We start from the raw sequence: 25435 nt of genomic DNA on the forward strand, positions 1-25435 counted from the left end.
CTGGCAGCAGAAGATCCTTTGGGGGATGGTGGAAAACTCTGTACATTATTTCTGTCAGGCTGAGGGTCAGAGGAGAGGGGGGAAAATGTTTTTAAGAACCACGTTTGTGAGGCCGCTCGCTTAAAGCCACGGATCCACTAGTCAACACATCTTCTATTTAAGGTTCTGTAGCACCGAGGCTGGGACTAGGGGTCACTTCCTTAGGAGGGGATAAGAAGGGGTTCCTCCGATGGCAAAAACCCATTTCCTCCCATTCCCCATCCACCGCGGTGGCCCGAGGGTCACCCCGAACCCAGGCCGATAATGCTGTAGACTTCCTTAGTCACGCCCAGATTGCGCCCAGCCACAAACACCCCCGACTCCCTAGGAGAGCCGTTCTCCATCCCCAGGGTCCTCTGGCTTTGAGGGAGGCAGCACCACGCCGGTGGCCATCGGCCCTGAGCCGCTGGACGCCCCGCAGCAGGAAACTAGGGGCCCAATTGAGCGGTCGTGCCGGCGGAGGGCTGGGGTCTCAGGAGGGTGCGCTACCACCCACTCTAGTTCAGCGCGTGACTGTCTCATTGTTTCCTCACCGCGGGGGGCGGGGACGCGCGCGCCAGAGCGCTCTAGCTTGGGGGTGGGGCGCGGGGTCGACGAGGTGTAGGGAACCTGAGGGGCTCTGGCGTTCCTAGGCGGTGCCCCCGCTGCTTAAGCAACCATGCGGTAAAGCATCTCACCACCTGCGTGCGTCGCCAGCTCCCCTCCACTCCTCTCCCCTCTCCCCTGGTCACCATCCCGCCCTCTTCCCTCCTCCTTCCTCTTTTTTCCCCTCCTCCTCTCCCCCCTCTTCCCGCCTCCTCCCTCCCTCTTTCCCTTCTCCTCCCCCGATTCCGAGCACTCTATTTAAAACCAGTTTCCTGCTCCACAAAATGGCCTCCGCGTTTGACACCTGCAGTCACGTGATCCGCCGCCCCCTGGGCTTTGGGCCTCTCTTGGCCTAACTCCGATTTTGGGGAGTCTGCTCACGAAAACGCTACGGTCAATTAGTTTGGAGAAATCTCACAACACATCCAAGTCCGGGGGCTGAGAAAGGAGAGAATACTCCCAAGAAGCAATGGAACAGCGAAAACTGGAGACGTTACGGAAAGAAAAGGGGAAAACGCCTAAATTAGATTTTAAGGTATCCCAGCTGGCGGAAAGCGGGAGGCGAGGAATTCTCGCGAGATCTCGAGACCTCCTAGACCTTGGCTAGGGTAATAGCGGAGGACAGGGGAAGTGGAACTCAAGCGAACTAGGACAGTATTTGGCGCTCTCAGTGCCAAGGTAGGACGACGAGCCGGGGACGCGACCGACTAGGAAATCCCGCGAGGTTAGGACTAAACGAGAGCGCAGTAGCTAGGCAGAAGTCGTAGCGGCGGGAGAAGTGCGGGTGTGAGAGGGAGGGCACACGTCTTACGTGCTGACGTAGCAGCCGTTCCAGCGGGTATATTAGATCCGTGGCCGCGCCGTGCGCCTTAGAGCCGCAGTTCTCCCGTGAGAGGGTCTTTGCGGTGAGCCAAACACATTAGCTCAGCAGCGGAAGACTCCGAGTTCTCGGTACTCTTCAGGGATGAGTCATGTGGCGGTGGAAAATGCGCTCGGGCTGGACCAGCAGGTGAGCCGCAGGGAGCCTACCAGGGTTGTTGCTGCATGAATTCCCTGACCTAACCTGGTTTGTGGCGCAGTGCTAGCTGGTATCCTCTGTTCCCATTTGCTGGGTCCCTCGGGCTGGCGAGTGTGAATGCCCTAGGGCTGTGGGGGAACGGGAAGGTGACAGGAATGGTAGTTGTGGCTGTCGTGGGGGCCCCTACTTGGCTCGCGGTATTGTCCCCGGCCCGAGCACAATGGCGGCTTTTGTGTGTGCGTGCGCAGGCGGGCGGAGGGGGAGGGGCGCGCTCTCTCGCGGAGGCGCGCACGCGCGAACCTCGACTGACTAGTGACCCATGGGTGGGGGCGGTGGCGGCGTGGCGCGGTGGTTCACGAATGGGGACCTTTTTGTTCCTGGGGGCTCCGGCGCTCGCGGCGTGCGCGGCTCGGATTCCGGTCACAGAGCCGAGCGGCGTTGGCGTGTGTGTGTGTGCACGCGCGTGTGAGCGGGAGGAGGAACGCGGCCCTGGAATGTGGGAGGGGGCGGCGCGGGGGGTGGCCTTCGCGCGGGGTAATGGCGGCGGCCTCCTTTGTGTGGTGTCGGGTGGCTGGGCGGCGCTGCGGCCCACGAGCGGGAGAGGCCGGGCCGCCGAGGGCCCGGAAACGGGGATGGATGGGCATCTTGTTCCTCCCGGGCTTCCTTCCGCAGGTCTTTTTCGCTCCAGCCCGGCTTCCGCAGGCCGGGAGCCACGGCCCGTGAGGCCGCGTTTCCGGAGTGGAAAGTTTTGTGACGCAGATTGGGGGGGGAGGGGAGGGGGGGGAGGGGGAGGGAGGAATGGGCCGCTGCGTGCGCGGTTGCGCCGGGCTCTGGGGTTCGTGGTTGAACGCGGTGGGGAGACGTCAGGGAGGTTTGCGGCCCCCCCGCTTCACATTCTCACCACAGTCACTGTGTGGCGATTTAGCCCAGGGCCGCGCGTCGTTTTGGGGGGTGGGGGATGCCACGGAGTGTACGAGTGTCCTCAGGGTAAGGACACTTTGATGCGGGCGTTTGATTAGGGACTCGGCTAGAGGAAAAACACCCGGAATGTGGCTTGGGGAGAAATAAACAATTTTGTTGTTGACTTGTTGCTGCTTGTGGACTGAAATTTTGAAATAGGTCAGAGGCTCCGGGTCTGTCGTCTTAACTGGAACGCCCTCTTCTAAGGGTTTAGAGGTAGAGGAGGGGTTCTGGGCTGAGGTGGCAGGAAGTCTGCATCCCTCAGCAACAGTGGCACCGCGCTTCAGAGAAGCTCTTCAGTGCGATGTTTGTTGCCTTTAAGTAAACTTCTGCTTACCACGAGCTCCGAAATTCTGAAACGAAGTCGAGTGACGCAAATGAATTGTCAATAGACTTTAATGTAGTCGTGTGTAATATGTTTTTAAGGGCTTAACGACCTGTTTTGGGGGGGAGCATTTTTTCCATTAACGAATCAGTTTGAATCCTCCAAATTGCTGACGCGTCATGTTAAATGGAGCAGAGACATAAAAAATCTGTTATCAGGAGCATAGACTGTTCCCAGTTTTAACATTTACCATGTAGGTAGTGCTGTATTTAAGATTCTAGGTAGGAATGAAATTTGTAATCGAAGTAATTGGAAAAAGTATGCAGAGTCGTTAGAATTAAGCAGCAAGCTAATTCACAACTGAGAAAATTGCAATAACGTAATCCTAACACTTTACAGTAGCATTTAGTGTTTGCCAAGTGTAAAATTAATAACAAAACGTACTGCAACAAGTGCAAAAAGTTTGTTCCTATCGTGCGTTAAAGTATCAGTTGCTGAGATAACTACTGCAGAGAAAACATGACAGCGTTTTTGCTGATAGAAATTAGGAAATGAGCTGCCTTACCATAACTCATTTTTTTTTCAAGATTTAGCATCTGCTTCCAATTTTCAGTGCCTCCATTGATGATGCTTGCAATTTGACAATACAACCTTGAGCTTTTAACAGAGGACTTAAACGTTATGGTATAGCGTATCACCTTTGCAAACAGGTGGCAATAGTGCTGTGACTGGGTACATTAAAAAAATGAAACTGCTTTTGGCACATGTAGTTTTCCCCCATTGCTTGTAAATTGTTTGTTTGTTATTACAGAATGCGATGAAGATAGATCTCTTTTTTAGAATGTTGAGGCTTTGAGCTACCAGTGTAAAGGGATGAGTAGACGTGGAGATAAAGGCAGTAAAATGTGTCCTACTCATTAAGGACCCTAAATGCCAATTGTGCCATTTATGTCCGAAGTGTTCTGAACTTAACTGTGAAAGTGGGAGAACATGTAGGTACCTACTTCATAGGGTTGTGCTTAGTAGTGCTCAGTAAGTGGTGGTTATATTAATTTTTGTTCTGAAGAGCGCTACCCTCATTTAAAATATTTGTGCAGTATTTAGGGATAAAGGAACTATGAAATGGTCGATAAAATTTTTGTTCTGACATTTTTCGGGTGTGCTCTGTAGGTTTAAAATAATTCCAAGTAGAAACTTGGTGGCATTGAAAACATTTGTCTCCAAATGTTTGGAGCTAAAATGAATCCAATGACTATTTGACATTTTAAAATAATTTAAATTTCTTGAACTTTTACTATGGAAAATGTTACAGGGAAGATTCATTTTGAATGAACGAGTTAAATTTGGACCCAGTTTCTCCTGGATAGCACCACCATCTTGGTGTGGTACCTTCTGCAGTATATACAGTAGTACTGTAGTAAAGTATTTTGCATTTGCTTACAACTTAATTATCTTCGAAGCACATTCCTAGTCACATTCTCCTTAAGAGTTTCACATCCCCGGTGAGGCAGACAGGGCAACTAGTGCTAGTAAATGCTAGAGGGCAAGACTAGTTTTCTCTTAGTGTAATATTTCTGCACACGGGCTGCTAACCAAAGTTTAACTCTTTTCTAGTTTGCTGGCCTAGACCTGAACTCTTCTGATAATCAGAGTGGAGGAAGTACCGCCAGCAGTAAGTAAAACATTTTATGGATTTACTGTGAATATTAGGGTTTTAAAAAAAATTTTATTTCATTGAAATACAGTTGATTTACAGTGCTGTGTTACTGAGTATTAGAGCTTTAATACCTTAATATTTCGTTGGATTTGTTTAAAATTTAAGAATTTCCCTGCCAGTCTTTACTGTGTAAAGAATTAGGTGGGTAGCATCGTTGGGGGGTTTGGGGGGGCTTGTTTTGTTTTGTTTTGGCCGCGCCGCGCAGCATGCAGGATCTTAGTTTCCTCACCAGGGGTGGAACCCATGCCCCTTGCAGTGGAGGTCCCGTGTTGTGGTCTTTTGATAACAAAACGGAGTAGTTTTCTTGAATGAAAACAATCATTAAGGACCTTATACAAAGCACAAATTATCTCTAGAAGGGTTTGATTATGTCCATTATGAATCCTGAGCCCAGCTTAAAGGTGATGGGAACGTGTATATCACTATTAGAGTGAATCTACCAGAATTAAACTGAATAAAGGGAACATTCACATTGATCAGCTACAGCTATCCCTTTCCCATGAAGAACATGAGACTTAATAATAGAACAAGGTTAGGGACTTCCCTGGTGGCCCAGTGGTTAAGACTCCGTGCTCCCAATGCAGGGGGCCTGGGTTCGATCCCTGGTCAGGGAACTAGATCCTGCATGCCACAACTAAAGATCCCGCATGCTGTAACTAAGACCTGGTGGGGCCAAATAAATATTTTTTTTTTTAAATAATAGAACAAGGCCATAATGAATCTTGGGGTGGTGGTTAGGATTTTAAATGCTGAATTGTTGTATTCTTTTGAAAAGAAGTTAGATATAGAAGTTTTATTTAATTTTTTTTTCCTTAAAAGGGTTTCTTGGATACTTGGTAGAGATTAGTATTAAGGTGTAGGGGATCTTGGTGGTTTATTATGGGCAGTAGACCTGCTTCAGCTCAGGTCTCTTCCTACCCTATTAACCAAAAAGAGAGAAAAAAAATGTGTATCGGTTGTATGTAAGGTCTGAAAGCACCATTTCTTCAAGCTCTCTTTGTTGCATAGTAAGGGGCATGTCTTCATTTTTAGGCAAGAAGGGCCTCACTGGGCACAGTTACTTGGTATTTGTTTTAAATTTCACTTTATTTGCCATGCTAAGAATCATTTAGGACTTGATCATTCTAATAGAGATCTTTAATAATTAATTCAACCCAGAAGTGAAAAAGTTAAATTGCAGGTTAACTAGAAATAAAGCAAGTTGACTTTACTTGGTGGATATATACATTATTTGCTTTTGATTCTCATCCATTGTCTAGACTGTATTCCTGTGCATACAGAAAAACAGTTGACTTAAACTCTGCAAGTCTCGAATTAAAATTCACAGTTCCTTGAAATCATTCTCCCTCTTGCAACTTTCCCATGTTACATATGTATTCTATGTCTTGGAACTTAACCAGGGTAGGAAACAAAAAAAGCCTTTTAGTGGCTAGTTACATGTTTATTACTTTTAGGTTGTTACAGTAACACTTTTGCTACATGTTAAATGATTTACTAATGTTTGTTACATGTTTTTTAGGTTGTTGTAGTAATACTTAAAAGTTGTAACTCGTTTGTGGCAATTCTCAAATCATAGCAGGCCTTTTAAAATATTGTGTTAAATTAACCACTAGTGACAAGTTATATTTATGTATTTGTAGATTTCAGCTGTTAGGTTCCAAGTCAAACCTGTTCTCCTTTCCCTTTTAAAATTCTACTTATTAAAGCAATAACCCATTTAAAATAAAAGTAGATTTTTTCCCCCCGCTTCTCAATTTCCAAGTACATAGACTGGAGGACTATAGATTTAAAAAATTTCTTTCCAGGACTGTTTTTTAATAGCACAAATTTTGGCCAAAAAGCTTTAACTTAAAGTTTTATGGAATATGAAGTTTAACTTCGTTAATTTCTTTTAGAAGGGCGCTATATTCCTCCTCACTTAAGGAACAGAGAAGCTACTAAAGGTAAGTCCTTTGAACGACTTGGTATACCTAATTCTTGCTGCATTTGGAAGTTGGAGCCTAGGGAAAATGAGACACCTGGAGAAGTCTGTAAACTGTGCCTCTCCTGCTACTGGCAGAACTGTTTCAGATATTAGGGTTTACTCATTTTGGAAAAACTCAATCTAATGTCAGACAGTGGAAAACTGCATTCCTATGTCAAACTCTTCTGAGGCCAAGGGCATGGTTTTGTACAATTTCACTAGTCTTGTGCTTAACCTGTGTTTGTAATCATTCACAGCATGATTTCAATTTAAAAAAGGTGATTGGGCACCCATTACTGTGTAAACCAAACTGCTGCATAGTGATGACAGCCCGGTTATTTCTGTCTTGCAGAGGTGCCAAAATGAAGATGGGGTTATTGGGGAATAGTTAACAAGCATTGGGCATGCTCCCAATAGATGGGAGTGATTCTCTGGCTTCATCTCCTTGCCTTAACTGCTTCATTTTAAAGGTCTTGTCTAAAAGGTATCACAACAGCTGGTCTTTTCCCATTAACTTTGTAAATAAGTGACAGAGAACTAGTAGATGGTTCATATTATGGGACAACTGTTTGGGTGCTGTGTATTCCATAAAATAGGTGATCTGAGATTTGGAGGAAAAGGGGAAGGTCAGGAAAACTGAAGGTCAAGAAGGGGGAAGATACTGGATAAAGAAGGCAGGATTGGAAGGGTGGAGAGTCCACAGAAGCACATGGTTTGCTGTCGTTTCTCCATATCCATATGTAGTCCGTGTTAGCTTCACTGTCCCTGGCAATACATGGAATATAAAATCTGTATTATAATTTCTTAGCTATCATATCATTGCTTTTATTTATTGTAGTCTTTATCGTCATGGGTTCTCATTCCTTAGAATGCACTAGCTGAAATTGACTCCCATGTATATTTAGTGCTTTTCTCCCTTTGTTGCAATAACAAGAATCAAAGCAGGGAGAGAGGCTGTATCATATAGGAGTTAGAGCTGAAAGAGATCTTCGAAATCTAACTCAGCTCTTTATTGGTAGCCAAGACTTTTGATAACCTGGCTGGTAGAGGCAGGAGGTGGAAGGAAAGTAACCTATAACTTAAAACTATCTCTGACTGTTCAATAAAGTGTCACTGAAGCTAGTTAAATCCTCTACTTGTCTTTAAACCGTCTACCTGTTGGGATAATTTACACGTTTGTTATCCCCTCTTACTGAATGTTTATAGCTGTACCCTAGGAACCTGTCTACACTGAGTTGTGTAGGGATGAGGATTTTCCTTTATTATATTCCTAATTCTCATCTGGTAGTATGTACTTCATGTGAACAGAGCACTGTTCTTAAACTTTTTACTATTGAAACTAAGAAATACTGTATTAAACCAAGTAAACTGACATTCTTAATGTTTTAAATGAATGTCACTTCTAAGAGACATTGAAATAATGGTAACTTCTAGTAAACTCATTCACACCTATAAAATGAATGGAAGTTAAATTGTGATGGTTATGTAACAATACCATAATCATTGTGTTACAGGCAAAGCTATTGATCTTTTAGAAGTGGTATTCATTCAGAACATTTTCAGACTGTCAATTGCTTTGTTCAGTGCACAGTATATTCTAGTGCCGTGGTAGGAATATTTCCATCGTCCCTCTGGTCCAGAGATGGGTTAGTCAGTGGAGGGCTTCAGATTTGGAAACATGTTTTAAAGTATTGTCATTTTCGAAATAATATAATAACATGGGTTTGCGGTTTTTTTTTTTTTTTTGAAGGATTCTATGATAAAGACAGTTCAGGGTGGAGTTCTAGTAAAGATAAGGATGCATACAGCAGTTTTGGTTGCCGTAGCGATTCAAGAGGGAAGTCTAGTTTCTTCAGTGATCGTGGAAGTGGATCAAGGGGAAGGTGAGTGATTTCTTATTTTCTTGCCTTTTTTACGTGTACAATACAGCAATTTAGAAATTGGTCTTTAATTTGTACTCTGACCATTAAGCATGATATTTTTTCCCCTTAGTAGACCACCTACTTGGATGTTAAGTATTATATCTGTTTAATTGTATTTATGTATTTTTTTAACTGTAAGAGGTCTACTAAATTGAACTTGTTATTCAAGAATTAGATTAGAAGAAGAACATTCCTTTTGGCATAATGAAATCAGTTATATTTCTCTAGTTTTACATATTCTACTTAAAAGTTTTAGTGAATGGCCTAATTTGGTTGACATTTTCGTGGATATTCTATATGACAATTTTTAAACACCTTATATTTTTGATTACACAAGTGTGGTGAACTGACCTCATGCGCCTAATAGCTGTGGTTAGTCCTCTGTGTCCTGATTTTTCGAAAACAGGCCTAAAACTAAAAACATCTTAATTCAGGTAAGGATTATTTTCTACCTTTTTATCCAAAGTTTGTCACACAGGTGAATTGTCCTTTAAGTAGCATCCTGATATAACTGGGACAATTGATAGTTGGTGTGATACTTTCCTCTTTTCCCTACCACTAGAAATATTTGGATGAGAATATTTAAAGGTGTAAGTTATATGCTGGTTTCATGTGTATAAGACTGATTCTTTCCCCCCACCCCTCCCAAGAGAAGTTTGTTTTTATTGAACTATAGTTGATTTACTCTTATTAGTTTTAGGTTGAACTATAGTTGATTTACAATACTCTTATTAGTTTTAGGTATAAAGACGTGATTCAATTTCAACATGTATGAGGCCTGTTTAGGCTGTGTAATAAGAATAAAGAACGATACTGAATTTAGAAAATAAAGTTATGTAAATGATACAGTCTGGTTAGAGGGCCTTATTTGTCAAATAAGAGTAAGACTGAACTGGATTGTTGACATCCTTGAAATTAGCCATAACGAACTTCTCTTCAGGCACAGTTCTAGAGTAGTGGTAGGAATCTGATAATGGTTAAATGATAAGATTCTGATTAATTGGTTGTGCTGTTCAGGTTTGATGATCGTGGACGAAGTGACTATGACAGCATTGGTAGCCGTGGTGAAAGAGGTGGCTTTGGAAAATATGAACGTGGTGGAAATAGTCGCTGGTGTGACAAATCAGATGAAGATGATTGGTCAAAACCACTCCCGCCAAGTGAACGCTTGGAACAGTAAGTTTTGAAATGTATGTTAATTGTGATGAAGCCTTATTGGCTATTATACCAAATAAACTTAGCCGATCTTCTGATTTCAGAGAACTTTTTTCTGGAGGCAACACCGGGATTAACTTTGAAAAATACGATGACATTCCAGTTGAGGCAACAGGCAACAACTGTCCTCCACACATTGAAAGTGTAAGTATTTTTGCTTGACCTTTAAGACAGAGGGAAGTGTAAGTATTTTCACAGCACATCAAGATGAGATGGGCTTCCTAAAGGCCTGTATAGACCATGCCTGCTTTGTGTTAACAATCTTTTAAAGTTACTCTGAAAGCCTGCCTCGTTGGTTTGTGGAAAGGGGGAGATTGAGTTCAATGTTACCATCATTAATATTTGAAATAGAAAATTGGTCAGACATGGAAGGAACCCAAAACTTTTCCAGTGTAGGTTAAGCTCAGGGTGTTGTTGTTGTTGTTGTTTTCCCCCTCCCCCTCAAAATGTAACACGATAACTTTTCTTTAAAGCAACTGTAAACTAAAGTACAAGTTGGTTGATAGGGTTTTTTTCCCCCATTGTATTTGTATAAAGCAAAATGGCTCTAGGTAGTATTTCTACTTATTTAATCCTGATGAATTTCTTGACAGTTCAGTGATGTTGAGATGGGAGAAATTATTATGGGAAACATTGAACTTACTCGCTACACTCGTCCGACTCCAGTGCAAAAGCATGCTATTCCTATTATCAAAGAGAAGAGAGACTTGATGGCTTGTGCCCAAACAGGTAAGCAGACTTGATAAAGTAAAAAGTTGTCCAGAATACCTTAACCCTGCTTGCTCTCATAAAACCAATACCAAAAAAATACGCAGTATCTGAAATATGGAGTATCTAAGTTTCATGAGGAAGCTTGAGTCCTGTTTGTAGCCTGACTGGTATACTTTGATATAGATAAGGAGTAGCTGGATGGTTTCTCTTTTGTCTTAGCCCTTTGGATCCTGTATTACCTCTAGTGTTTGCATTAGGGTGTCTTGGGGAGAGCCTGTAGAAAGTCATGACCCTGATATTGCTGCAACAGGGATAGGTTATTGTGATTGCAGTGGTGGGAAAGTTAGCACTATAACAATATTGTATCTGGGATAAGAAGGATAAGATTAGAGAATAGCTTGTGATCCATGGGAATGTGGCCAAGGGAAGGGTCCTTAACCTCCCATCTTTTGGGAATGGGGATAGTTACAGCCTCTGAATTGAGAACAGGCTTTATTATATCTGTGTGAGTTGGGCCAGTTTGAAAGAGTGACAAGATTCTCCCAGTAAAAATATATGGCACTTGAATAATTTGGTATCTTTCTTTCCCTATGGAAGAGTGAGAATGTCATCCTTTATACATTATCAGTATGTACAGTACCTACAAGGAAGTGTTAAAACTTGAAATTGACACCAGTTTTGAGACAGAATTCCTGCTCTCTTTGCACAAATGCGAAGAAGTTAATACTAACTACTACATTGTGAGTGACCAGAGTTTGGTATACATTTTCTGTAAGCAAAATATTTTTTTGGATTATGGACCATGTGGTCTCTGTTGCAACTATTCAGCTCTGCTGTTGTATGAAGGCAGCCATAGATGATATGTAAAATTATTGGTCACAGCTATATTGCAGTAAAGCTTTATTTACGAAGATATAGGTTGGGCCTTAGTTTGCTAACTCCTATTACAGATTGATCAAAGCCGTCACTTGGTATTTTTTAAATTAGCTATTAATTTTTAGAAAATTAACTTGGGAATAAAGTAAAATTGCTAATTAATTGTTAAGTTGTTGGGCAGTTAAAAAACACTTATCTACCAATATATATTCAAAAAAACACTTATCTACCAATATATATTCAAAAATAATCAGGTTTTTCTGTGGTTAAATGAATATGCTTTCTTTTAAACAGGGTCTGGAAAAACTGCAGCATTTCTCTTGCCCATCTTGAGTCAGATTTATTCTGATGGTCCAGGCGAGGCTTTGAGGGCCATGAAGGTAAATATTTCTATATAAAATGGGAAATGATTGTAGAACCTTGTAGGTAGCTGTTGAGAAAGCTTTCTAAATGACAGTAAGACTTGTATTCTAACCTGTATAATTACAAACAGTTTTTACATATAATCCGTGAGTTACAGAAGGGAATTATGTGTAATGAACCTTTAAAAAAGGATGTTAAGAGTTTAAATTATAAATTATTTCTTAGGAAAATGGAAGGTATGGGCGCCGCAAACAATACCCAATCTCCTTGGTGTTAGCACCAACTAGAGAATTGGCTGTACAGATCTATGAGGAAGCCAGGAAAGTAAGTATGCATTTCAGAGATTATTGGCTTTCTCATTGATTCTGATGCAATGTTTTATGACCACGTAAAAAATCTTGGCCTTAAAGTTGATAAAAATTTCTTTGCTTACAGTTTTCATACCGATCTAGAGTTCGTCCTTGCGTGGTTTATGGTGGTGCTGATATTGGTCAGCAAATTCGAGACTTAGAACGTGGATGCCACTTGTTAGTAGCCACTCCAGGACGTCTAGTGGATATGATGGAAAGAGGGAAGATTGGATTAGACTTCTGCAAGTATGTTAAATGTGTGGAATGCATTAATTTAAAAAATTACTGGCCATTAGTTCTGTGGAACTTGTCCATAAATTTTAAGATGGAGAAGAGATTTATTTTAGTCTTCCAGCTTTTCCAAAAAGTTTGCTCGTGGTAATTTTAATGTTGAAAAATCGGTGACATTTTATTAGAGTCTAAAAATGACGAGACTTTGGGACCAGAGTCAAGTATAAGAGCTAATTTGGGTGTGTACCATCTTGGACCATTTATTTAGTGGCAGAGATCCTGTGCTGTGTCTCACGTACATGGGTCAGATTGTGTGGTGTGAGGAATTTAACTACCTGAATGAATAATTAATTGTGCTTATAGAAACAACTATATTAAAACTAACTTTTCTCCTCAAATTCTAAACTGGATTTTTTTTTTTCATGGCAGATACTTGGTGTTAGATGAAGCTGATCGGATGTTGGATATGGGGTTTGAGCCTCAAATACGTAGAATCGTTGAACAAGATACTATGCCACCAAAGGGAGTTCGCCACACTATGATGTTTAGTGCTACTTTCCCGAAGGAAATACAGGTATTGTTTGATGCTGCAAATCTTATTTACTTAGGAATTTGTTTATCTCAATAGACAATAAAATATATTTTTTTCTTTCAGATGCTTGCTCGTGATTTCTTGGATGAGTATATATTTCTGGCCGTAGGAAGAGTTGGCTCTACCTCTGAGAACATCACACAGAAAGTAGTCTGGGTGGAAGAGTCAGACAAACGGTCATTTCTGCTTGACCTTCTAAATGCAACAGGTATAATTTTAGCATCACTCTGGTGGCTTAGGTAATAAATCCATTTGGAATCACCTTTATTGCTTTTCTCCTCATCCAAAACATTCTGTTGAAACAGTCTATTTTAATTGCCTCTATTTGCAAGTTTACTAAGTGCGAAGAGAACCAAGCCACTCTTAGTGACAGAAACCTTGTAATATTTTAACTTTAGGCAAAGATTCACTGACCTTAGTGTTTGTGGAGACCAAAAAGGGTGCAGATTCTCTAGAGGATTTCTTGTACCATGAAGGATATGCCTGTACGAGTATCCATGGAGACCGATCTCAGAGAGACAGAGAAGAGGCTCTTCACCAGTTCCGCTCAGGAAAAAGCCCGATTCTAGTGGCTACAGCAGTATGTATAATATAATCTTATTTTCAAGGTTGCCATGTTCAGCTATTTGCTTTCTTTTAAATGGACCATATGTAACAGAAGTTATTTTCTAGGTAGCAGCAAGAGGACTGGACATTTCAAATGTGAAACATGTTATCAATTTTGACTTGCCCAGTGATATTGAAGAATATGTACATCGCATTGGCCGTACAGGACGTGTAGGAAACCTTGGTAAGTGTGTGGTTACTTGATGGTGTGGTGGTTTCTGATTTTCAGTGTGATTCTTGCAGCAAAGAACTTTCAGGATCTTATTAGAAGAACTCCTATTTTCAAGGAATGCAATTAAGATATATCTTAGCAGAAGTGGCAGGAAAAGTCAGGGTTTGTTCAAAGAAGTTTGAGTTGGTTAAATAGCAAATAGTTAGACCTCCTTTTTTAGTATTCTACTTAATACTCTAATATGAAAGTAATACTCTGCTACTTTATGGAAGACCTTAATTTATGTACTTTTTGGAACTGTTTTAGGCCTTGCCACCTCATTCTTTAATGAGAGGAACGTAAATATTACCAAGGATTTGTTGGATCTTCTTGTTGAAGCTAAACAAGAAGTGCCATCTTGGTTAGAAAACATGGCTTATGAACACCACTACAAGGGTAGCAGTCGTGGACGATCCAAAAGGTGAGTTACAGATGGTGTATAATGATGGGGATGGGTGCTATGTCCAAGGTTAACTTTTCAAGGTTATTTAAGTGACATTAAGTTGGTGTCAGCCTTTTCATAGCTAAGGCCTTTTAAAAATCACTATTAGGGAAGATAGGGCTGGGTGGAATTGTTTGAATTGGAAAATCAGAAATTGGTCATTGGGAAGTTTTAACAAGATTTGGGTTGGGTTATCTGGTCGAAATTTCATCTTTATGTGAACTAACACATTTTTTTGGTCCTTGTAGTAGTAGATTCAGTGGAGGATTTGGTGCCAGAGACTATCGACAGAGTAGTGGTGCCAGCAGTTCCAGCTTCAGCAGCAGCCGCGCCGGCAGCAGCCGCAGCGGTGGAGGCGGCCATGGCAGCAGCAGAGGGTTTGGTGGAGGTAATGTTTATATTTTTAACCTCATATCTTTGGGAAGGGTTTTTTTTTCTTTTCTGTCTTTTTCAAAGCATGATTAAAAATATTGGGAATTTCAGCCCTGTAGATTGCTTTCTGTAATTTTACATCAAAATATTTAAAGAAGGGAAAGATTGTATTAAACAGTGGATGACTTAATTAATTTCTCTCTTTTTTAAATCTTTCATTAGGTGGCTATGGAGGCTTTTACAACAGTGATGGATATGGAGGAAATTATAACTCCCAGGGGGTTGACTGGTGGGGTAACTGAACCTGCTTTGCAGTAGGTCACCCTGCCAAACAAGCTAATATGGAAACCACATGTAACTTAGCCAGACTATACCTTGTGTAGCTTCAAGAACTCGCAGTACATTACCAGCTGTGATTCTCCACTGAAATTTTTTTTTTAAGGGAGCTCAAGGTCACATGAAGAGTTGAAAGGAACAATCAGCAGCCCTGTTCAGAAGGTGGTTTGAAGACTTCATTGCTGTAGTTTGGATTAACTCCCCTCCCAACCCCCATCCCAAACTGCATTAATTTTGTGACTGAGGATCATTTGTTTGTTAATGTACTGTGCCTTTAACTTTAGACAACTTTTTATTTTGATGTCCTGTTGGCTCAGTAATGCTCAAGATACCAATTGTTTTGACAAAATAAATTTACTGAACTTGGGCTAAAATCAAACCTTGGCACACAGGTGTGATACAACTTAACAGGAATCATCGATTCATCCATAAATATTATAAGGAAAAAACTTATGCGGTAGCCTGCATTAGGGCTTTTTGATACTTGCAGATTGGGGGAAAACAAACAACAAACGTCTTGAAGCATATTAATGGAATTAGTTTCTAATGTGGCAAACTGTATTAAGTTAAAAGTTCTGATTTGCTCACTCTATCCTGGATAGGTATTTAGAACCTGATAGTCTTTAAACAAGCCATTCCAGTCATGATGAGGTGATGTATGAATACATGCATACATTCAAAGCACTGTTTTCAAAGTTAATGCAAGTAAATACAGCAATTCCTCTTTCAATGTTTAGGCAGATCATTAATTATGAGCTAGCCAGATGTGGGCATACTATTACAGGGAAAGTATAAAGGTCTGATAACTTGAGATAGGTTTTTAGAATTCATCTACTTAGACTTTTTAAATGCCTGCCATAAAAGAAATTGAAATGGTAGAATGGCTGACCACAGCAATGACCAGCCCTCATTAGGGCCCTGGATGATTTTTGGTCTAATAACGCATGCTAGTGTTGATGTTTTTTGGTCAAGAGGGTATGAACAGGAAGAATTAATGCAGCAGGCTTTATTTTAAATGCCGATTTACATTACTCTGTTCAAGCTGCGTTGAGATGTTAAACTGGCTTACTATAGACTTTGTAAAAATGGCTCCAGAAGAGTAACAAACTGAAATCTTTGAGATCACACAGGTTGGAAATATGTACATAACTGCACAAGGTGTCAATTCTGCTATACAGTGCAGTTTTAGTCAGTTTTAGTTGCATAGGTTTCCATTGTATTTATAGTCTGTTTATGCTAAATCTGGCCAAAGATGAGCATTGTCCACCACTAAAATGCCTCTGCCACTTTGAATTCTGTGCTAATTTTGTGGCCAGAATGCGGTGATCAAAACGCTCAATCTTTTTACAGTGGCATAGGAAGATGGCAAAAATTTCCTAAAGTGCAATAGATTTTCAAGTGTATTGTGCCTTGTTCTAAAACTTTTATTAAGTAGGTGCACTTGACAGTATTGAGGTCATTTGTTATGGTGCTATTTCAATTAGTCTAGGTTTAGGCCCTTGTACATTTTGCCCATAACTTTTTACAAAGTACTTCTTTTATTGCACATTCAGAGAATTTTATATATATGTCTTGTGTGCGTGTCCTTAAACTTCCAATCTTATTTTGTCTCTTGGAGATTGTTGAACGCAGCTTGTCTAGGAAGGGGATGGGACTAGATTCTAAAATTTATTTGGGACCATGGGAATGATAGTTGGGAAGAAAACTTTGCACACGACAGATTTCTAGATACTTTTTGCTGCTAGTTTTATGTAATATTTATTGAACATTTTGACAAATATTTATTTTTGTAAGCCTAAAAGTGATTCTTTGAAAGTTTAAAGAAACTTGACCAAAAGACAGTACAAAAACACTGGCACTTGAATGTTGAATGTCACCGTATGCGTGAAATTATATATTTCGGGGTAGTGTGAGCTTTTAATGTTAAGTCATATTAAACTCTTAAGTCAAATTAAGCAGACCCGGCATTGGCAGTGTAGCCATAACTTTCTGATGTTAGTAAAAATAAAATTGGCGACTTTAAATTAAATTATGCCAAGGTTTTGATACACTTGTCTTAAGATATTAATGAAACACTTCAAAACACTGATACGAGGTGTCCAGATTCACAGATGTTGTGTGAGTTTTGTTTCGTTGTGTGTTTTTTTTTTTCAGTGAATGTCTGGCTCATTGCAATCCTCAAACATGTGGTTATCTTTGTTGTATTGGCATAATCAGTGACTTGTACATTCAGCGATGGCATTTGAGCAAGTTTTATCAGCAAGCAATATTTTCAGTTAATAAGGTTTCAAAACTGTTGAGTGGATTTGAACTTGCTGAATGTGGAGATTGAACCTCGAGTCACTGTAGCTTTAGTAATTGCTTACTGTATTAGTTTAGATGCTAGCACTGCATTGCTGTGCATACTGATTTTATTAAAATAAAAAGTTGAACTGCACAGTCTCTTGTTGTCAATTGTGGTTTTTTATTAGAGGTGAAAATAAAGTTGTGCTCTTGCCTGAAGAGTTGTAAGGTGTAATTTTTTGCGTTGCCATCCAGTGCTGATTTTTTTTTTTTTTTTTTTTTTTTTGCGGTACGCGGGCCTCTCACTGTTGTGGCCTCCCCCGTTGCGGAGCACAGGCTCCGGACGCACAGGCTCAGTGGCCATGGCTCACGGGCCCAGCCGCTCCGCGGCATGTGGGATCTTCCCAGACCGGGGCACGAGCCCGCGTCCCCTGTATTGGTAGGAGGACTCCAACCACTGCGCCACCAGGAAAGGCCAGAAATGATTATTTTGACACAGCACTATGTTTAGTTGTATTGTGGAAGAAAATTTCATGACATGGAAACGTTTTTTATGGGAGGAAACAACAGGTCAACACATTTAAGAGGAGTTGTCTCAAAACAAGTTAAACATGGAGGGGTTTTTTTTGTTTTTAAAAGAATTATATGATTCAGCAGTTCTACTCCTAGGAGAATTCTACCCAGGAGAAAGAATCTACAATTTAGGCTTGCATGTGAATGTTCATAGCATTACTCACAACCCAAAAGTGGAAACAACCCAAATGCTAATGAACTGGTGGATGGATGAAGAATTAATACTGGTGTTATCTCTATCCTCTGGGCACCCAACCACATCCCTAATTTCCTTACTCTTCAAAGGAGCCCTAGGTGGGCCTGTTAACACTTAGGTTTTCTGTGGATGAATGCCCTGTTGCAGTTCTGATTTTATTGTATTTTGCAGATATAGTCATGGTTTATAATTGGGGTTGCCACTCTTGTAACACTGAGATGACATTTTTAAAAGTAGAATAAAAAATACCTCTTCCATCTTGGGCTGGAAATTCTCATTTTCATTTTCCACTCATCCTAGTGTGGGTGCACTCCACACCTAGGGTTTCAACAGTCCATCTCATTTACCTAATACCAGTTGATAAATGGTATGCCAAAAGCTCTCGGAGCCTCAACTTCTGACCCAGTCACCTAATAGGCTCTAGTGGGTTATTTAGTAGACATTTGCAAGGCAAAGGTTGATACAAGTTTCATTCAAAAACTGATTTGGGGTCTGCTGAGTATTGGGCATTGGGGAATGTAACAGTGAACTCAGGTGTAGTCCTTGTCTTCTTGGAACCTACTTTTTCTTTTGTGGTTTCCCAGCTGGGTTGCAACAGAAGTACCTGGGAAGTGATTCTGGGGCAACTGTCCTAATATTTCTGGGATTCCCTCAGGGATCTTGTGTTTTGCTTTTGCTTTTGTTTTTGTTCCTAAAGCTCCCTAGGTAATGCTGATGCAGCAAAATTAGAATGGAGTCCAGTATTCTCTACCCTTTATCATTTGTTCCAAATTATCATGCTGCAGGTAGTTCATGGCAGAAGCATCTCTATATTCCAAATTATAATACAACCAAATTAATGGCAGTCTATTAAGTGGCCCCTATGGTGTACTAGTCTACCTTTGCAGCTTTTATTTCTCATGCCTTAAACAGTAGCCGAATATGCTGTTGTCCAGATGCGTCCCACACTCTGCCTCTGACTTAGTTTTTGTTCATCCTGTTCCTTCTAGCTGGAATTGGAGCTATATTAATGTTTAAAATAATTTTATGTATTGTACTCAGAATATTAAGCTGCCATTTACAATTATAACGGATGTGGAGAAAATAATTTCTCTAATGGGTGGAAGAAAGGGTAGGTTACAATTAGTGTAGAGTGATCTCAACTATTTTGAAAATACATAGAAGGGAATCTGCTAAAATAATGACAGTACTTGCTTCTGACTAAAAGATTTTCTGTTGCTTCTTATTGAACAAATTTTATATAATTAGAATATATATTCTTTTTTTTAAAATTAATTTATTTTTAAAATTAATTTATTTTTGGCTGCGTTGGGTCTTCATTGCTGTGCGCGGGCTTTCTCTAGTTGTGGCGAGTGGGGGATACTCTGTTGCGGTGCGCGGGCTTCTCATTGCAATGGCTTCTCTTGTTGCGGAGCACAGGCTGTAGAGCGCAGGCTCAGTAGTTGTGGCGCATGGACTTAGTTGCTCCGTGGCATGTGGGATCTTCCTGGACCGGGGCTCGAACCCGTGTCCCCTGCATTGGCAGGCGGACTCTTAACCGCTGCGCCACCAGGGAAGCCCTAGAATATATATTCTAATAAAACTTAGTTTTTTGTTGTTTGTTTTTTCTTTTTTTTTTTTTCACCACACTGCATGGCTTGCCGGATCTTAATTCACTGACCAGGAATTGAACCGGGGGCCATGGCAGTGAAAGTGCTGAGTCCAAACCACTGGACTGCCAGGGAACTCCCAAAACTTAGGTTTTTAAAATTTTTTTAGTTTGAAATGATTACAGATTCACAGGAAGTTTCAAAAATAGTACAGAGAAGTTCTGAGTACCCTTCCCCAAGTTTCCCCACTGGTTACATCTGACATAACTGTAATACAACATCAAAACCAGGAAATTGACGGTGGTACAATCCACAGACCTTATTCAGATGTCACCAGTTTTACATGGATTTATATAATTCTATGCAGTTTTATCATGTGTTGACTTGTTTTCCATCATCACCAAGATCTCCCTCATGCTACCTCTTTGTAGTCACACCTGTCCCCTTCCTGCCTCCCCACCCTGTCACCAACCCCTGGCAACTACTCACCTGTTTTCCATCTCTAAAATGTCATTTCAAAATTGTTGCGTAAATGGAATTGCTCAGTATGTGACTTTTTGAGACTGGGTTTTTTTGTCACTCAGCATAAGGCCCTTGAGAGTCATCCAGGTTTTTGCAAATAATTTGTTCCTTTTTATTGCTGAGTAGTATGGATGTTCCATGGTTTGTTTATCCACTCAGCCATTGAAGGACATTTGGCTTGTTTCCCATTTTTGACTGTTACAAATTAAAGCTGCTGTGAGCATTTGTGTACTGGTTTTTGCGTGGACATAAGTTTTCACTTTTCTGGCATAAATGCCCAGAAGTGCAATTGCTAGATTGTATGGTAAGTTATGTTTAGTTTAACAACCCATCAAACCATTTTCCAGAGTGGCTGTACCATTTTACATTACCACCAGCAATGCATATGAGAGATCCAGTTTCTCTGTGTCCTCACCAGCATTTGGTATTTTCACATTTTATTTTGGCTGTTCTAATTGGTGTGAAGTGATATCTCATTGTGGTCTTAATCTGCATTTCCCTAATGGCTAGTGATGTTGAACATCTTTTCATGTGCTTATTTGCCATCCTTATATTCTCTTTGGTAAAATACATGTTCGTGTCTTTTGCCCATTTTTTAATTATTGTTTTTCACTGTTGAATTTTGAGAGTTTTTATATATCATAGATACAAGTTCTTTGTCAGATACTGGATTTGCAAAGATTTTCTCCCAGTCTATAGCGTGTCTTTTCGTTGTCTTTTTTTTTCCTTTGGCTGCGTTGGGTCTTCGTTGCTGCGCCAAGCTTTCTCTAATTGCCGCGAGCAGGGGCTACTCTTCTTTGTGATGCGCAGGCTTCTCATTGCTGTGGCTTCTCTTGTTGCGGAGCACAGGCTCTAGGTGCACGGGCTTCAGTAGTTGTGGCACACGGCTTCAGTAATAGTGGCTTGTGGGCTCTAGAGCGCAGACTCAGCAGTTGTGGCGCACGGGCTTAGTGGCTCTGTAGCATGTGGGATCTTCCCGGACCAGGGCTCGAACCCGTGTCCCCTGCATCGGCAGGCGGATCCTTAACCACTGTGCCACCAGGGAAGTCCCTTTATCTTCTTAACAGGGTCTTTTGTAGAACACTTTTAATTTTTTTAAAAAACATTTAAAATTTTGGTGCAGCCCAGTTTATCAATATTTCCTTTTGTGGGTCTTGTTTTTGGTGTCATGTCTAAGAACTCTTCACTTAGTCCTAGGTCCTAAAATTTTTCTCCTATTTTTTCTGATAATTTTATTGTTTTACATTTAAATTGATGATCTATTTTGACTCAGTTTTTACTGTGTGAGGTTTAGATTGAGATTTACTTTTTTATCTATGGATGTCCAATTGTTCTTTCTCCATTTGTTGAAAAGACTATCCTTCCTCCATTGAATTGCTTTTGCAACTTTGTCAAAAATCAGTTGTTTATCCCTGTGTGGGTCTATTTCTGGGCTCTCTGTTCTGTTTCATTGATCTATGTGTCTATCCTTCCACAAATACCAGAGTTTCAATTGTGTTTCTAGCTATATAGTAAGTCTTAAAATTGGCTAGAGTGATTTCTCCCACTTTGCTCTTTTTCAGAACTGTTTTAGCTATTCTAGTTTTTGCCTTTCCATATTAATTTTAGAATAAGTTTTTCTACATCTACAAAAAATTTTGCTGGGATTTTGATGGTTATTGTCCTGAACTTATAGATCAATTTGGGAGAGAACTGACATCTTTACTATGTTGTGTCTAAAACATATATATATATATATGTATTTTGAATTGAGGTATAATTGATGTACAGTATTATATGTTTTAGGTGTACAACAGTGATTCACACTTTTTAAAGGTTCTATTCCATTTATAGTTATTATAAAATATTGGCTGTGTTGTACAATATATCCTTGTAGCTTATTTATTTTATTTTATTTATTTTATTTTTTTTTTTGCGGTATGCGGGCCTCTCACTGTTGTGGCCTCTCCCGTTGCGGAGCACAGGCTCTGGACGCGCAGGCTCAGCGGCCATGGCTCACAGGCCCAGCCGCTCTGCGGCATGTGGGATCTTCCCGTACCGGGGCACGAACCCGTGTCCCCTGCATCGGCAGGCGGACTCTCAACCACTGCGCCACCAGGGAAGCCTGCTTATTTATTTTATACATAGTAGTTTGTTCCTCTTAATCCCCTACCCCCCTATCTTGCCCCCTCCTCCCTCTCCCCACTGGTAACCACTGGTTTGTTTTCTATATCTGTGAGTCTGTTTCTCTTTTATTATATTCACTAGTTTGTTTTATTTTTTAGATTCTACCTATAAGTGATATCATACACTATTTGTCTTTCTCTCTCTGACTAATTTCACTTAGCATAATGCCCTCCAAGTCCATCCATGTTGTTGCAAATGGCAAAATTTCATTCTTTTTTATGGCTGAGTAGTATTCCATTGTATATATGTACCACATCTTCTTTGTCCATTCATCTGTTAATGGACACTTAGGTTGCTTCCCTATCTTGGCAGTTGTAAATAATGCTGCTATGAACATCGGGGTGCATGTATCTTTTTGAATTAGTGCTAAAACTTATATCCAGCCAACAGGGAGATTATCTGGTACTTTTCACATGGAACACTCCCATTAATTCATCCTAGGATCATGCTTCTCTTTTGGAGCATGTCCATGGTTCAAGTGTCTCCATGAAATGCCACATTTTGTGGAGAAAGTTCATGCAGGAATATTAAGGAGTCCAGCTGCTACTCATGGCAGCCTGGGTATTTCAGACCAACCCTCCTGCTGAAGATTACCATAAAAATGCAAGTGTAAACTTCATGCCCTCATTCCTATTCTGAGCCAGTAAGCACCTTCTGGAAGGGTTCCTGTTCGAGAGAGAGACAGGGGTCTCCCAATAGCCAATTAAGTAAGTTAGTAACTGCCTGTGCAGAAATTGCAATATTCAGCTAATCCCAAACTTGGAAGAAACCTTACACCTTTTCAGTTTCATCTTCTTAAAACTCATTATTTTGAGAGTACTTTGGAGTCTTACTTGCATATTAATTCTCAGCGTGCTTCGAACTTAATTACCATAATGTTCCAGAATTTTAATAACACAAAATTTTAGTGGCAGTTTTCATCAAGGAACTGTGTCCTTGCAATGTACTGTGGAGACTTCCCGTAGGAGTTCTTTAGTTGGCATACACTCAGGTAGAGCCTTCTCTTTCACAAGGGGCACAGAAGCTGCCATGTGCAATTCACACTCCTGTTCATTCTGTGGATTTCAAAGAGATCTACAGTGTTAACAGTTTATCTTCTAAGAGGACCTGTGGGATAAATTTATCTTGGTATTAGTGTAACAAATAGGCTTTGCTTCTAAGAAACATGTTTTTCTCTTCTGAACACTGTGGAAACTGTACATGATTTCACCCTCCACCTCCCCCCCACCCCACCGAGCCCCAGGTCTATGGCATTTACTGACAATACCCCTGGTTGAATCTTCACCTACTCATTTTTTCTTTTCCAACTTTTTTTCATTTTCTTGCATGGAAATTTATAAGTTGCCTCCAAATTTTAGAGATAAGGTATAAATATAAAAAATGAAACTTAGCACTATTTTTTTTTTTAGTGTATTGTTTTGGTTTCTTACCAAACAAGAAGGAATATCTTGAGGACAGGAATTTAGATTTAATGATGATAATAAAAATTACTTTTTAAGAATTAAAAAAATTTTTCCTAAAATTTGTCAGCACAGCAACTCAAGTAATCTTATTCATTTCCTGCCTAGGACTTGGGTGGGATACAACTCTTCAGGTTTTATCTCTAGAGGGAAGTTGGGTTTATCTTCCTGTCTTGTGGCTTTCCAGAGGCTCAGTCCTGGATGGCTCCTATGAATGTGTTATCTACTAGGGGAGATCAAACAACTAATGAGATTTGTTTTGAATGGTAGCATCAATAAAGTGGACATAGCTACAGGCTTACTATATTTTAATGATCAAGCAGCCAAAATAAAGGGGTTTCAAAGGTGTGTAGTACCAGAAGATAAGGTTATGTTTGGGTAACAGCCCCGTTTAAAAGCTTAAGAAAGGAACTAGCATCATCACCCCTGGCCCTATCATGCTTTTTCTCCTCTCACATGTTTTCCATTACTTCCTAGTGAGGAAGCATGGAGGGTTCCTGTTTAAGGCCCAATCTTCTATTCGTGCCTTTCTCAAGAACCTAGTGCTGTGGTACTCTCTCATCTATTAATGCATCATCCATATTGCCCTCTCTCCCAGATCATTCCTTTATTATCTCCCATCTCAAAGCCCTCTCTTGATCTCATGTCCCTCTCCTGCTTGCTACTCCATTTTTCTCCCCCCCACCCCGGCCTGTCTCCACAAAACCTCAAATTCACTGCAACTACCTCCTTACCTCTTGTATTTTTCTTTTACTCTAATCAGCTTTTCTTCTCCATCATTCCACTGAAGTGGCTCTTATTGAAGTCACAGTCGCCTAGTCTTCCTCATCTTACTAGGCCTTTCAGCAGCCAGCGCTGACACTGAGCACTGTCCCGTTGACCCTTTTGTCCTAAGGTTCCCACAAGCTCACACTTACCTGGGGAGGGCCCCAGGGTCCAGTCATTAATCAGCCTCTCTGTCTCCAGTCTCTCCCTAAGTGCTTTCATCCATCTTTATGGCCTCGGCTATCATCTCTTTTAATTATTTAATGTTTTATGTAGATAATACATTCACTTATTTCACGTGATATATGAAATTATAGTGAAGTTTTATTTCCACCTGCCCCATCCCAACTCGTAACCACATATTAGTTACTTGTATATCCTTCCAGAGTGTCCATATACAAAAGTAGCAATGTATGAATATACTTTCTCCTCATTTTACATGAAAGAACACTATAAACATTGTTCCATACCTTTTTCCTACTATACAATATATACTGGAGATTTTTACATATCAGTACACAGAAAGAGTCCATTCTTCTTTACATTTGTATAATCAGAATACTCTATTGTGTGGCTATACCATAATTATCCAACTATCCTCCTATTGATGACCACATAGGTAGTTTTCCATCATTTGCTATTACCAATGATTAACTTTGTACACATAAGTATGTCTATGGAAATTTGGGTACATATGAACAAGTTGTTCCCCACAGGAGTTCAATCAATTTGCACTTCCACCAGCAATGCACCAGAGTGCTTCTTTTCCCATAGCTTTGTCTGTGAACACAGTGACAAACTTGTATTTTGGCTAGTGTGACTGATTCTATTTTTTACCTGTATGGTTTTAATGAATAGTTCTCTTCTGAGTGACCTTAAACACCTTCCCGTATGTTTAAGGGCTATTTGCATTTCTTTTTCTGTGAATTATCCACAAATATCTCTTGCTTGTTTTTCTTTTGTATTAGTGGTCTATTTCTTATGGATTTGTAGAAGCTCTCTATATTAGGAAGATTAGTTCTTTGTTATACGAGTAGACAATTTTTT

General features: G+C 40.5%; 1 protein-coding gene across 3 annotated transcripts; it reads left to right on the forward strand.

Moving 5' to 3' along the window:
- The first annotated feature begins 1484 nt into the window (after positions 1–1484).
- DDX3X (DEAD-box helicase 3 X-linked) lies at positions 1485–17276 on the forward strand. 3 transcript variants are annotated; one of them, XM_082609434.1, is made up of 17 exons: positions 1485–1633; positions 4542–4599; positions 6543–6587; positions 8358–8490; positions 9547–9705; positions 9771–9888; positions 10338–10473; positions 11626–11711; positions 11920–12018; positions 12130–12290; positions 12705–12849; positions 12931–13075; positions 13266–13447; positions 13540–13657; positions 13952–14105; positions 14375–14514; positions 14721–17276. In XM_082609434.1, exons 1-17 carry the CDS (start codon positions 1589–1591, stop codon positions 14798–14800), a joined length of 2004 nt encoding a protein of 667 aa, XP_082465560.1. In that variant the 5' UTR covers positions 1485–1588; the 3' UTR covers positions 14801–17276. The 3 variants fall into 3 exon arrangements, with proteins under 3 accessions (XP_082465560.1, XP_082465559.1, XP_082465561.1); XM_082609433.1 differs by having other exon boundaries at positions 1486–1633; positions 6540–6587; XM_082609435.1 differs by having other exon boundaries at positions 1486–1633; positions 6540–6587; positions 9789–9888.
- The last annotated feature ends 8159 nt before the right edge of the window (positions 17277–25435 follow it).

This window comes from Mesoplodon mirus (assembly GCF_964341445.2).
Source record: "Mesoplodon mirus genome assembly, chromosome: X".
NCBI classification, from domain to species: Eukaryota; Metazoa; Chordata; class Mammalia; order Artiodactyla; family Ziphiidae; genus Mesoplodon; species Mesoplodon mirus.

What these genes read in the sequence shown, in the direction of transcription:
- DDX3X (XM_082609433.1), top strand. Translation starts at nt 1,589, where the DNA reads ATGAGTCATGTGGCGGTGGAAAATGCGCTCGGGCTGGACCAGCAG. An exon ending in GAACAGAGAAGCTACTAAAG is followed by an intron (nt 6,588 to 8,357) that starts GTAAGTCCTTTG and finishes TTTTTTTTGAAG; the next exon opens with GATTCTATGATAAAGACAGT. An exon ending in AGTCGTGGACGATCCAAAAG is followed by an intron (nt 14,106 to 14,374) that starts GTGAGTTACAGA and finishes TGGTCCTTGTAG; the next exon opens with TAGTAGATTCAGTGGAGGAT.